We start from the raw sequence: 13722 nt of genomic DNA on the forward strand, positions 1-13722 counted from the left end.
AGATGATTTCCATTTTAAGCATAGTTGTTTACGACCTTTTAAAAATGGGCCAAAAATATTTTTTAGGGAAGTTGTTCGGTCTCTAATTTATCTTATTTATTGATTTGGAGTTTATTTTGTAGAACTCCATATTTAAATTTATAATATAAGAAGTAAAACACTGATTTGAGTCTACTGAACACTTAATTTTATTTTTACAAATATAAAACAAAAATTTCGTGACAATTGTTTTGCCTTGTTAGGGCATTTTCAAACAAATGTGAAGATGAGATGGATTTAATGTCCTTATACAGTTATATCCTTGAATTATATAACTATAGAAGGACATTCATTATAAGCTGTAATTTATCTCTTTCTTCAATAAAAATGCATTGCTTGGAAGTTTTAGGTTCAGTTTTGATTAGTGTACATAATATTATAGTGGTTAGAAGCTTTTGATTGGCTACAGAAATGGATAAGCTATTTGATTAATTATCGCAATTTTTAGATATGCGGGTATAATCAGTGTATACAAAATACGATAAATAGAAATATATTTTGAACATAAACATTGAATAAATTTAAACGTATGTGTGAAGCCAAATAGGTATATGGTCTATCAAACGCGATACTGGCTGTAAGTAGTGACATCATTTCTTCTTCGAAGAAATTTATTGCATTAAATTTGTTACAAAACCTTATTTTAAAATTTAAAAGTATTCAATAAATTACAGTTTAAATAAATTAAATCGATTCTAGCTATAAAAAAATAGCACAAGCATTGTGAGAAAAAATTTATACGATGTTTATATTATATTATACAATATTATTGATAATGTTTTAAATATTAATCGCGATTGTGATTCATCACATGATGATGCGAAACCACGGCAGAATAAAAACGTAATTTAATTCAAAATAAAAAATTACGCCAAACAAAGGGGGATAAAATATTAAATTATGAGCCCATTTAATCATCAATATACTAATGTGATCAAAAATAAAGGAAAAATTTTTAATTAAAAATACACGGGCTCTTCGATTCTTGCAATTCTTTTCTTTTGGGTTTGTAGTACTGTCACTGACATATGTGTAAACTTTCATGTTAACATCGGCAATTATCGAATAGTTACGCGCGTGTTTTGTGAACAACATGTTAATATAGCAATTTTTACAATGTTGGATTTTGTTGAGCAAAGAAGTTGAGAAAAAATGTTGAGAATGTTGCAGAAAGTCTTCGGTAACCAGGTGATGTCACAAAAAAATGTTTACAAGTGGTATAAACAATTTAAAGAAGGCAGAGAAAGCGCTAAATACAAAAATCGCCCAGGACGACCATCAACATCAAGTGATGAACAACACGTCAAGGAAATCAAAGATTTGGTGATCAAAAATCGTCGATTAACGATTAGAGACCTCACTGATACGGTTAACATTTTATTTGGATCAGTCCAGACCATTTTGAAAGATGTTTTGTGAGTGGAAAGAGTGAAATCTCGCTAGGTGCCAAAAAGACTAAACTTTTTTGAAAAACAGCGTCGCGTTGAAGTCTGTGAAACAATGCTTTCTGGCTATCAGGATAAGATAAAATGCATGATAACTGGAGATGAGACTTTTGACTGAGAAAATTGTTCGGATTGCAAAAGAAATCGGAATTCCATGCTGGTCTTATTACCTCCGTCATTAACTCCGTCAAGCTATCGAGCAGTGTATCTCTTTCCACGTCAAGAATAGGACGTCTGCATGCCTAACCCGCACACGCAGTCCGGATTTTCAGCAAGGGCGAATTCATAGAGTCTGCCCCTGAATTGGACATGATCCGTTACTAGCTCACAGATCAAAAGTCCGAGGTTCACACCTCGCTCTACCGCAACTTGATTCCCATTTGAAGTATTTGGGTAAATCGTAAGAATTCATCAAATATTTACTTTTTATTGAAAAAAAAACGAATCGCTGCGCGTTTTAAAGGCCATTCCGAAAATCTACTTTAACAATTGTTTCGAGGATTAGAAAAAGCGTTGTCATGTGTATTGTAACGGGAGGGGAGTACTTTGAAGGCGATGAAATAGATTTAGAAGAATAAATAAGAATTTTAAAAGTTATAAACAATTTCACCTTATTTTTTATTACATAGTTATGAACCGCTTAGATTTATTAATTTACAATTATCTGGGTATAATTTGATATTAAATTTCTATTAGAGTGAATTAATTAAATGAAATTCGTTGATATATTTATCTGTAAATGTGATTTAATATGCAACCGCAAATTCGATAATTACTATTTGCAATCACTGGCATTTAATCAAATAAGGCTGACATTTTCAAATTCTAGTGGCAATTTTTAAACGTCCCTACAACGTTACACAATTATACATTACAAATTTACTTATTATTAATAATTAAGTGATAAATTTTACTGTTTTGCTGATGATTAAAGACTATTACGTATTTCTTTGTACGAAAAATGTATTGATAACTCCCTAGGGGGTGGAATCCAATCTTTGTCTACTAACATTACGACAAACACAAAATATTGTTGATTAAACCAACTGGTCCAAGAAAAACGCATTTTTTTAAATATTGTAAGGCGTTGCCTGGTATGTATTAGGTGTAAACCTAAGTTGAGTCCGTTTTTTTTCCAAATTTAAAAATGAGCATTAGGAGTAAAAAATAAATAGAAAAGGTTATATGTCATTCGAAAGAAACTTTTCTGCTCTGCAAGACATTGTGTTTGCATATACGTTACATTTATTATTTTATTACATTACAAGCCTTCAAAATGTGATGTCAAGTAGACAAAAGAGAGCATTGTCGACACCTCTCTTAATTCGCGTTCAAACGAGGGAATAAAGCTGCTAAAGCTCGCGATATTTGCGCAGTTTACGGTAAAGATGCTATGAATATTTAACAAATAATTTGTTGTGAAGAAGAACACATTATTGACCAATTTGTTGATGATAACAAAAGTTGTGTTCTTTTTTTCCAAATAAAGAGAACAAGAGAGCACAACAAATAAGTTAAAAATAAATTATCCTTCATTATTTTACAACAATTTAGTCAATAAATCTTTTTTTTTATTTTGATGCTCATTTCAAAATTTGGAAAAAAACGGACACAACTTAATTTATACGAACACATAGATAAAATAAATTTCACAAACATTAATAAAGGAGTCAGTTTTTTTAATTAACAGGTGGAAGAAAAAAATATTACACAGAGTGTAAATAGGCTACATAAAAAACTCAATGACAGTTCATACGCCCTGTAAATACCCAGACTTTTATATTTCCTTATCAAAAATGATTTCTATCTCTGTTGCAATACATTTTAAATATAATGGAAACCATTCGCAAGTAAATTAAATATTATACACTAAAATAGTCATATGAGATAGTGTGGTACCAATAATAAATTACACAGTAAAAAGATATTGTTATAATCAAAAAATCTACGCTCTTTTTCCTGCAATAAAGATACACATAACAGATTCAGGAAACAACATTTTTAAAAGTACATCCTTATCCGCACCTGATGGCGCATAAAGCACTGAATCGGTAAACCAAATGCAGCGTATCTCGATCATCTGTTTTATGAAGGTAATCGGTCTTACGCTTCAGCAAAAGTACATTCCTTCACATACCCGAAACTTTTTTAAAGACCGTGGGTCTTCCTATCGGTTTCACTCATACAAAAAAGCAATGGTGTTTTTCTCAATAATCGAGTTACTCTTTTAAAATTTTCAATTTCATATAGCGCGATTTTTATTGCATTTAATTCAACTGCTTTCACCGTGAGTTTGAGAAATTATGTGGAAGGACTTTGTCGTATATTGTTAGTCATCCTCATGACCATATTGCAAACACAAATAAAAGAAAACCTTTATTTAATTGAATTACAATAGCCAATGTCCATTACGGTAATTTTATACATTCAATAACGTCAGGTTTGATTATTATCAATATTTAAAAATTTCCTAACTCCTACGCCCTTCATAAAAGTCAACACAAGATAAATCTTATAATCATGCACGTAGCACCGCTTATTTGAAGGTTTTTAACTACATCAATTTAATCATGCCACAGTGAAAGGATTGTTAGTAGGTAGCTACTACGTTTGACAGTTCCAACACCGAGGGTTGGCAACACTACATCCCTTTGATGGGAAAGGACGGCGCAAAATATTAGTTCAGCTCATACCCAGAGACCTTGGGCTCCCTGAACATTATGTAAAATTTACCAACCACTCTACACATTCTCTAAAAGACGAGAATTTCGCAAGTATCGGACACTATATTATCGAACACTCCAGAGAATCTCCCATTTCTCAACCATTGAGCTAACAAACTGAGTAAATAATTCATTCTGATTTAGCCAAGTGAGGATTCCAGGCCGGTTTGGTTTCAGAAGTCTCACGCTTCAGGTATCAATCCAGTGACAGTAAAATATTACAGTGTAAAACAACTCAAAAATCGAACCTTGTAGGTTGTTTTAGGTCCGTTATTGTTTAATATTTATATTGATAAATTATGCAACCTACCGACTGGAGGCAAAAAATAACTTTCGCTGATGACACGGTACTAATATTCGACTCCGAATCTTGGATGAAAGCAAAACAAAAATGTGAAAAAGGTATCCGACGCGAAAAAGATTAGTTAGACAAAAATTTACTCACTTAAATATTTTAAAAACCAAATTTATCTGCTCCAGTATCACAAAAAAAACAAAACCTGAAAATTTTTCACTCAAGATGCATTCGTGCACACCTTATACTTTGTGCAAATGTGAAAATTTAAAACAAGTCAATTCAATAAAATACTTAGGGGTCATAATAGATTCTTAACTAAGCTGGAAAGATTAACTTATAGAAATATCCAAGCAAATAGGAAAATCAGCATACATTTATAAAAGCCTAAGAAAAATCTTGAATGCTCAACTTATGAGACAAATTTACTTTGCTTTTCGCCAAAGCAAATTATTATATTGCAATTAAGCTTGGGGAGGTTGCTCTCATTCAATCCTTGAACCAGTGAAAATAGCACAAAAATGGTTTATGAAGATCATTCTCAAAAAATCCTTGAGGTATTCAACGGAAGATCTATTCGCTGAGTTAAAGATATTGGATGTAAGACAATTGTTTGTGAGGTGCCTACTACTTAGATTTTATGTTTATTAAGTGAGGTCAAAAGAATCCAACAAAATATAAACACTCGTTCAGCAGCACAAATTAACTGTATTGTCCCATTTGTATCAACCGCCTTTGGTAAAAAGCAATATAACGGTTATTGCTCCAAAAATATTTAATGATTTATTGCAAGATATAAAAGTCTCGAAATGTAAAAAAAACTTTTAAAATCAAAGTAACTGCACATATAAATAGTGTAGCGAGAGATTTAATTAAAAAATATATGTAAATCAAAAACCGTCGTACTTTTTATAATTTTATTTTTTATTTTTTTTATTATTTTACATATTTATTACAGCAATATACAAGTAATTATTTATACAACAAATTAATTCAGTAGTAAAATTATGCATACATATTTTTAATTTTTGCTGTTGGTTCATCTAAACTGCCTAACTAGGGATAGCTTCCCCGTTCTAAGGCAGTAAATTATGTATTTTATAATGATATTTAAAAGTATTTACAGTTTTATCATAATGTGTGCTTTCATAATTGGTACACATATTATTTATATTTTTATGTATTTCATTGCTTTATATTTGTTTTTTTACTTTATATTTTACTATATTATTTATGTTTGAGTAACATGTATTATTGACACATATGTATACTTTATATTTGTTTAATAACGATTTTTAATTTCTTACATTTAATTAGCTAGGCGTTTATAATGAAGTAATTTTAGTTTTTTTATGTTATTATTTTATTAGTATAGGACTACTTATGCTCTAAAAGATAATAAAAATATCCATCTTAGAACAAGCTGAGCCATGTTAGATGGATACTATCATAAATAGAGAACACTCCGTTTTCATTTTATATTGATTAGTTTTATGCAGTAAATTTATAAAATAAAAAAATAAGTTATATCTCCAGCGCGATTGGCGAACGCGCCACTACACTACAAGGCGGAATTATCACCACTCGGTTTCCCTTTTCAGGAATTTAACCTGAGAGACTATCGCGATGATTACACTCCTCCATACAGGATGCTTCTGCTACTGCATTGTAAACCTTGCTCCCGAAAGAAGCATCAGTCGTGTCCCTGCAGTACCAGAGTCCTCCTGAATGAACGTCAATCTTCCGAGAATAAATATCTACAGAGAAGCAACGCCTCTCATTACAGTCCACAGAAATCTTCACACTTTCGGTTCAATTTCACACAAAGATCTTCATTCTACTCTAACACGGAGAAAATGTACAAACGTACGCATGATCAGTTCTCAGACCAGATCAGTTTGGTTCGGTTCAGTGCCGAAAGTCGTCGATTATTATTAGCAGTATAGTTATATTCTGTTTGCAAAACAGTGAAGATGGTAAAAAAAAATAACCAACAAGCAAAATTCAATTATAATATAATTTATCAAGCACTGTCTATTCTCACTAGGTAAAGTATATATCTGTTCTGAGGTAGACAACATTTCTTTTTTTTTATACATATAAAATACAGATTTTTTTTTTTGGAGATGTCTAAAGAAAATTAAAACAAATTTGAATAATATATAAAGATACGATAATCTTAAAAAAAATGTACTTTGATGAGTTATCAATTTTTTGGGTAGATATTAAAATGATAGATATTAAATACAGTTTCTTCTAATAACATGATGATAAAATTCACATATTTTGTGCCATATGTAAAATGCATAGCGTAGATGACAAGATGTTTGATAAATTATAAATACCGAAAGTTACTCACCCACTAAAGCCAGAATAACAGTAAGGAGCGGTGCGGCAGGAAAGGATACTGTTACATTAAACTCCAGCATTTGTAGTAAATCCACTGTAAAAAGAAGAAAGAAAAACATTAATTGATGCTGTGTTCGTAAATTAATATAAACTGCATATACAAATAAATCAATCATTTTGACCCCTTAAAGCAATGGTCCTCAACTCCTGAGCCGCGGCCCGGTACCAGGCCGTGGACCAAATGGTTCTGGGCCGCGCAAGGCCCCGCATAAAAATAAAAAATTATTTTGAAAAATCGAATATACCTATAAAATTTATCATAGTGCTGTGATGACTGAAAATTAACCCCTATTGCCATTTCTGACATCCTATCGATTTAAAGCGGGGTTTTCTGCAGTGACAGCAACCAAAACAAAACAAAGAAATAAACTAGACGTAAGCAAGACACTTCGCGTGTCACAATCTCATATTACCCCCAGATGGAACCATCTCGTTTTAATGAAGCAAGCTCAGGGTTCTCATTAATTTAGAATTAAATCAAAACACATAAAACTTCAACACCAAAACTTTAAAAGTAAATAGATAAATAACTTTCAAGTTTATATATCTGCAAGATATTAGAATAACATTAAAATCCCGATATTAAACCCTGAGCATTCTCAAAATTATTTTCTCTATCTTGGAAAAAAAAATTCTTTCAACCTTCCGTTGAACCTTAAAAATATTAAAATACCCATGAATCCGAAAGAATTTTTTTTTTTTTCGAGAATTTTAATAATCCTTCATTGTTATTAAATATTTTTTCTTCATTTTTCCCACAAACCTAGTGTTTTCTCTGCTATTATTTTTCACTATAACTTATGTGCCACAGTTGTAATTTTATTATTATATATTGTACAAATATATTGTTATAAACATATATTAAAAAAATCCTTAATTGTATCCCCCTCCCCCACCCAGTGGGCCACGGTAAAATTTTAAAACGTTGACCGGTCCGCGGCGACAAACAGGTTGGGGACCACTGCCTTAAAGGACCCATTTTATGTTTGGGTCAACGATTTCCAAACCGAATTAGATGTGTTCTTTTTTAAGATATTGCATTTGAACATCTGAGTGGTAGACTGATCTACCAATGTACGTTTTACTATACTCTTGTGATATAAGACTTATTATTAATTCAAAAATATAGATCTCAAATCTGGTTATAAATATATGTAGAACTTTGTTCTAGGTTTTACACGTTTTTATTATTTATTCATAATTTTGTATGCATTGTAAGCGCCGTTTTGCAATATAATACCTCAAGCGCACTTTACGAAAGTGATTCAGTGCAATATTAAAGTCAACTCAATTTAAAACAATTAATTATTTCATCATTCATTGGAATGACGTTATCAGCATATGAAGTTAGGGTAGAAATAATTGCAAGTATTTACAAAACATAGCGAAATAAATTGTTTTGTACAAAAATTTCACATGAATTTTGAGTCACATTAAAATCAATATTCACAAATCACTTTGAGGTATTATATTAAGAAAATAGCGCTATGTAAATTATCCGTAATAATAATAAAATACGAATTTTGTCATTTAGAATACTTCCTTATTTTGGTAAGTAAAAAAACATATCAATGGAAATATAAAATTAAAAATATAATACTACCGAACCAACGTCAATTACAAAAACGTTATTAATAAGTTGGAAATTATTGCTAATAAATTTTAGAATACTATTGATATTTTCAACACGGGTGATTCACAAATTATAATTATAGGATCATAAAGAATGAAACGACTAATTAGTAAAAAGGGTCAAAACATCTCGATAGACGATTTGACAATATTTGAACTTTTCTGCTTGCAGTTTTATATTACTATCCCTCAACTCAGCGGAGTTTAATTACGGAGAAAGTAATAAGCCCGGCATCAAATGAAAGCTAACACTGAAAATTATCATATAAAAATGGGTCTTTTGAGTACGTGTCACCATTTTCAACGGACGAAAGGGCCTGCGCTAATAATAAGAAATAGTACATAAAAATGTCAAACCACAAAGTGAAAAATGTTTTTGATAACAATAATAAAATATTACATAGATTATTGCTCACACAAATTATGATTTTAAAAGATAAAAAATTACCATATATTTTTAATGAGGGATTGCATGAACCCCGCCCTTATTAAATGTAGCGATGACGTAGACCGCTTAGTCGAGAATTGAACCTCAAAAGCAATATACCATAGTACGTACCATGACTTTGTATGATAACATTATTCAATATACAACTTAGTCAGTATCGGATGGCACGCGAAACGTTCATTTATCAAATTCGTGCAACTCACTTCCATACAGACGAAATTCGAGACGGTTTGTGGGTAGTTTTACTATCAAATAATATTTAAATGTTTTGTTTTAAACGCATGTTATTATGAAATCACAATCATACCCTTATCCTTAACCTGATGGTGCACGGGATACTGCAAAGGTACATCAAATGCAACTCATCCCGAGCATATTATGTCAAGTGAAGGTAATATGATCACTCTTGCGCTCCAGGTTGCAGTGTAAAACTAAATTTTAAAATATTTTAATCATGTAATACACAATGTTTCATGTTTATATTTTTTAACTAATTTTTTTTCAAGCCGATCAACAGGGTTAATTAAATAAGCCCTTATAGATTGGTATTAATGAGTAGTACTTTATCTAAACATTCTTAGGATCTCGAAGTGTCTCGCGTTCATTAAAATTGTGTTGTCAATTGAATATTGAAAATGATTTTATTTATTTTTCTTGTGAATTTTATACATACATTTATTTATATTGAAAAATAAGTCGTAAATTAATGATGTAACTAAAAAACTCCTAAGTAAAAGCTGTTATTTTGCAATAATTTTGTATGATATAAAGGTGGTTTTAAATTTAAAATTAGTATGACTTAATTGAAATTGTTGAATATTTAAATACATACGATGCGATGCGATGCAATATGAACACAGTTTCTTATCTTACATACAAAATACTTAAAAATGTATTTATTTTTTTCCATATTCCGTATTTTGCGGACGATAAGACGCATCGGGCCATAAGACGCACCCCGATTTTCGGTTGAATTTTCAGAGTAAAAAAGTGCATAATAAGGTTCGAAAAATACGGTACGTGTATTATATATTGTCTTGAGGTAATTTCTGACTATCTACTCAAACCATTATGTACGGATAATAGATAGTAAAACGAGAAACATATTACGTAATATATTTTACTTGAAAACTAGCGGACCCGACAGACGTTGTCTTGCCCGAACGTTGGCTTGCAAATTGAAATTTTTTTTTTTGTACATTTTCAAGAAATTTTGATATGCAATTCAATGCTCTAATTTTTACCGCGCGCAAGAAAACATTTTGTGTATCTAATTTTCCGTAGAGCTGAAGTTCCTCATTGCGATACAGGTTGGGAGAGCTCATTCCGATAAACAGGCAGTGTATGGTGAAAAAGTGATAGAATGTGAAAGTTTCTTCTTTGCCTGATACTGAGCCAGTGTGGTTGCGTGATGTATTCGGCTATGTGGTCGAATCTGCGAAGATTTAAGATATATTGTATTAGATTATAGATTTAGATATATTGTATACAGACATTCTACAACCGTTCCAACTTATCCGGCAGTTCAGAAATAGCAGCCAGGTTACAAACTTCTACATAATCACGGAGTGGACGTAGAACGCTCTCAACAAATGCTTGATGTTGATAAGCAAGGAATTCAGCTCTCTTTTAAGCAAGCTGCCATAAAGTTTACGACTCACTTCGTCAACCTGATTATAACACCCTTAACACTCGTGTATGAATACCAAAATTTTTGACTGAATTGTTGAATTAAATTTACTAAGAGAGTGTGGAAAACTCAATTTTATAAGCTGCAGTAAAATGTTTTGAAAATTATTATGTTATATGCAATTTCAAATAAAAGGAATAAAGCACACAGCGTATTCCAGATATGGAATTCGAGGAAGGAATCAAAAGGTTAAAGGGATCTGAAACGTATTTCGGAAATTCAGCAGTGCATTACGAGTAAGGTATGTACATACTACAATATAACTGAAAGGAATTTCACATTCGCAGTGAAATACTTTACACTTGTGAGAATGCGACGAGATGCTTCAAAATGAATGCAAACGAGCATAGACCAGGTACAGGCGGAGGCATCTACCAACTTTCACATTTAAAAAATATTTACAATGAAAATTTATATACTTGACGAAAATTAAGACGGTAAAAGTTGTACACAAAATTGCGTTGCAAAATTATACAGAAATACAAGACTTTGACTTAACAGTAACCAAAAATGTTTACATGCACAAATATAATACCAGAATACAACATTATAACTTTTAAAAGCTAGGGCAGAAGCAGGACAGACATTACAATGACTTACCTGACTACTTAAATTAGAGAAAAAAATTAAATTAACATTAATAATTACACGGTGGTTACACTAACCAGGCGAGAGATAACGTGACTTGACCTGAAAATATGTTTCTATATAACCTTAACGGGTTTCTAAAATTATAAACGAAGAGATAAAAAAATATATAAGTGTGTTTCAGTTTACTCATGGGTAAGTTCTCTGTGTGAAATGGAATCAGAATCTTGAACGAGTGTCTTCGACTGGAGGTAAAGATCGCGTTATTCGCGTTCGCCTACCATGTTAGTGGTCCCGGGTTCGATTCCTGGTCAGCTCAATATGAAAAATTTGCTTAAAAGTCGGTATTGTACTGCATACACTGCAATATTTCACGGAGAGTTCCCCTATCCCGCTTGAAGTTTTAGGTTCGTTTATTGGCAATGGTTTCAACTCTGCAATATTTCACTGTCCTTGGATGGGCACCCGCTGCATAAATTATCTTCATGTAACAAATAATCGAGATTTGGTTCACCGACCCAGTGCCCTATGCAAAAAATAGGTGTATGAAGAAGAATAACCATTAAATTGGCGTTTTTAAAGTTTAATTTTTTTTTCTGAAAAGTTGAAGAGAAACAAACCCTAGATTACGAAGAAACAGTATGATATTTGTTAACATTATTTGTATAGTCTCTTAATTTTAAAACTAGTTTTGTATACATATTTTACTGTTTGCCGTTACGTAGGTTAGGTTATACAAATACATAAACCGATGAAAACGACACAATTCGATTTGACTCGAAACCAACACATAATAAATAAATATTCTTATTTTTACTGACATGATCCAAAACTAATCTGAGTTTCGTTTTTTGGTAATTGAAAATAGTATTTTTAAAAAATAGATATTGCGAAGAAACAATTCACACCAACACTCGATGTAAAAACTTTATAAACGATTTACTCCATCCACTTTTAGTTAAAAAACAAACAGAAATTTATGTTACCACCTACTTCAATTGAATAAATAACAAAAATCTCAGGTAGGAGTCGGGAGAGAAGACGAGTAGGCATTCCGAATACGTTTATCTGGAATGTTTGAAACACGTAGCCAGAATCAAGAGGAGAGGTAACAAGCGAATAACGGTGAACATGAAAGAGTGAAGTAAAAATCGTAAAGTTTTATAAAATACGTTAATAAATGCATACAGAAAGATTACCTTTGTGTTAAATTCACTCAATCTTTTAATATTTTTTTTTTTTAAACTGTTCATCTTTCAATACGAAAATAATGTAATTAATTTACTCGAATGAATTTAATCAAATAAATTTAATCGAATGATTAGTCATTGAATAAATTAAATAATCGAATGAATAAATTTAATGAATCATACATTTTATTCATAGAAGGCATTCATAAAAGACATTCATAGAATCATTCAGAGAAGGCAACGGGAAACCACTCTTGTCATCTTTACCCAGGAATCACTACGGCGAACACATCAATAAGCAGTCGTCCTGGCTGCGAAATGTAAAATGAGCGCAGGACAGATACATATGCTTTCGCTGTAGTGATCGCCAACGTCGGGGGGACCCGGTAAGGCACTAGAAGAAGAAGAATCATTCATTTCTGGTATACCATACATAATAGTTGAAGATAGGGAGTCATGGTCACTATAAAAAATACTATCCTGGGGGAAAGGGTAAGTCACAGACTTTTCAAAATCATTGCAATCTTTCGGCTTTATTTGGCGGAACTAAGACGCGGGAGGAGGCGAAAGTGCTGGCTGGCGATAGGGTCTCCTGGAGGCGTCTGATGATGTCCAACTGCTCCACTTAAAGGCGGATGAGGAAAAAGAAGAAAAATAAATTCCTATATCTCTATTTGCAATAGATCGAAGTTGCTAACTTTCATCCGCATATGATACAGTTACTCATTTATAAATTCATTTAGTACAATTACCAATTCATTCAAATGAATTACTGCATTCGGACATTCGTTCGAATGAACTTTGTAATGGAATGCATTCGATTATTTTCATTTGGAATAATCTACTCTAGTTCAAAGTACATTATGCCTTTTATTTGTACAATTATTTATGAAGAATGTTTTTACAAATAGAATGTGAACAATCATTAAACCTTAAAAAAAATAAAAGACGAGTGATACTAAAATATACGAATTCGAAACAGCCAATGACCGGTTTCATCGTGTTTTCGACACCTTCGAGACTGGTATCTTTATTAATTTAATTCTAAAATAAACGATGAAACCGGTAACTGGTTATACCAAATTTGTATTATAGATTTGAATACCGCTTGTTTTTTATTTTTATAATTAATTATAATAAACTTCCCACCAAAAATTTTCACGAAACTTGGAAAAAAAATATTTTTTTGTATATAATTTATTAATGAAAAAAAAAAGTTTTAAATAAAAAACAAAATGAAAATGAAAATGTGACTTACGTATC

The 13722-nt window shown here is 31.4% G+C and overlaps 1 protein-coding gene across 1 annotated transcript in view; it reads right to left on the reverse strand.

Moving 5' to 3' along the window:
• The window catches only part of LOC148284167 (membralin-like), a 382657-nt gene that overhangs the window by 229445 nt on the left and 139490 nt on the right, over positions 1-13722 (reverse strand). Inside the window, exon 8 of the mRNA XM_088242544.1 lies at positions 6862-6945. Within this exon, the coding sequence (XP_088098670.1) occupies positions 6862-6945 (84 nt within the window). The remainder of the gene's footprint in view (positions 1-6861; positions 6946-13722) is intronic.

The sequence above is a fragment of the Micrasema longulum genome, unplaced genomic scaffold (genome assembly GCF_059751315.1).
Source record: "Micrasema longulum isolate JH-2025_06_02 unplaced genomic scaffold, ASM5975131v1 h1tg000142l, whole genome shotgun sequence".
In the NCBI taxonomy this organism is placed as follows: domain Eukaryota; kingdom Metazoa; phylum Arthropoda; class Insecta; order Trichoptera; family Brachycentridae; genus Micrasema; species Micrasema longulum.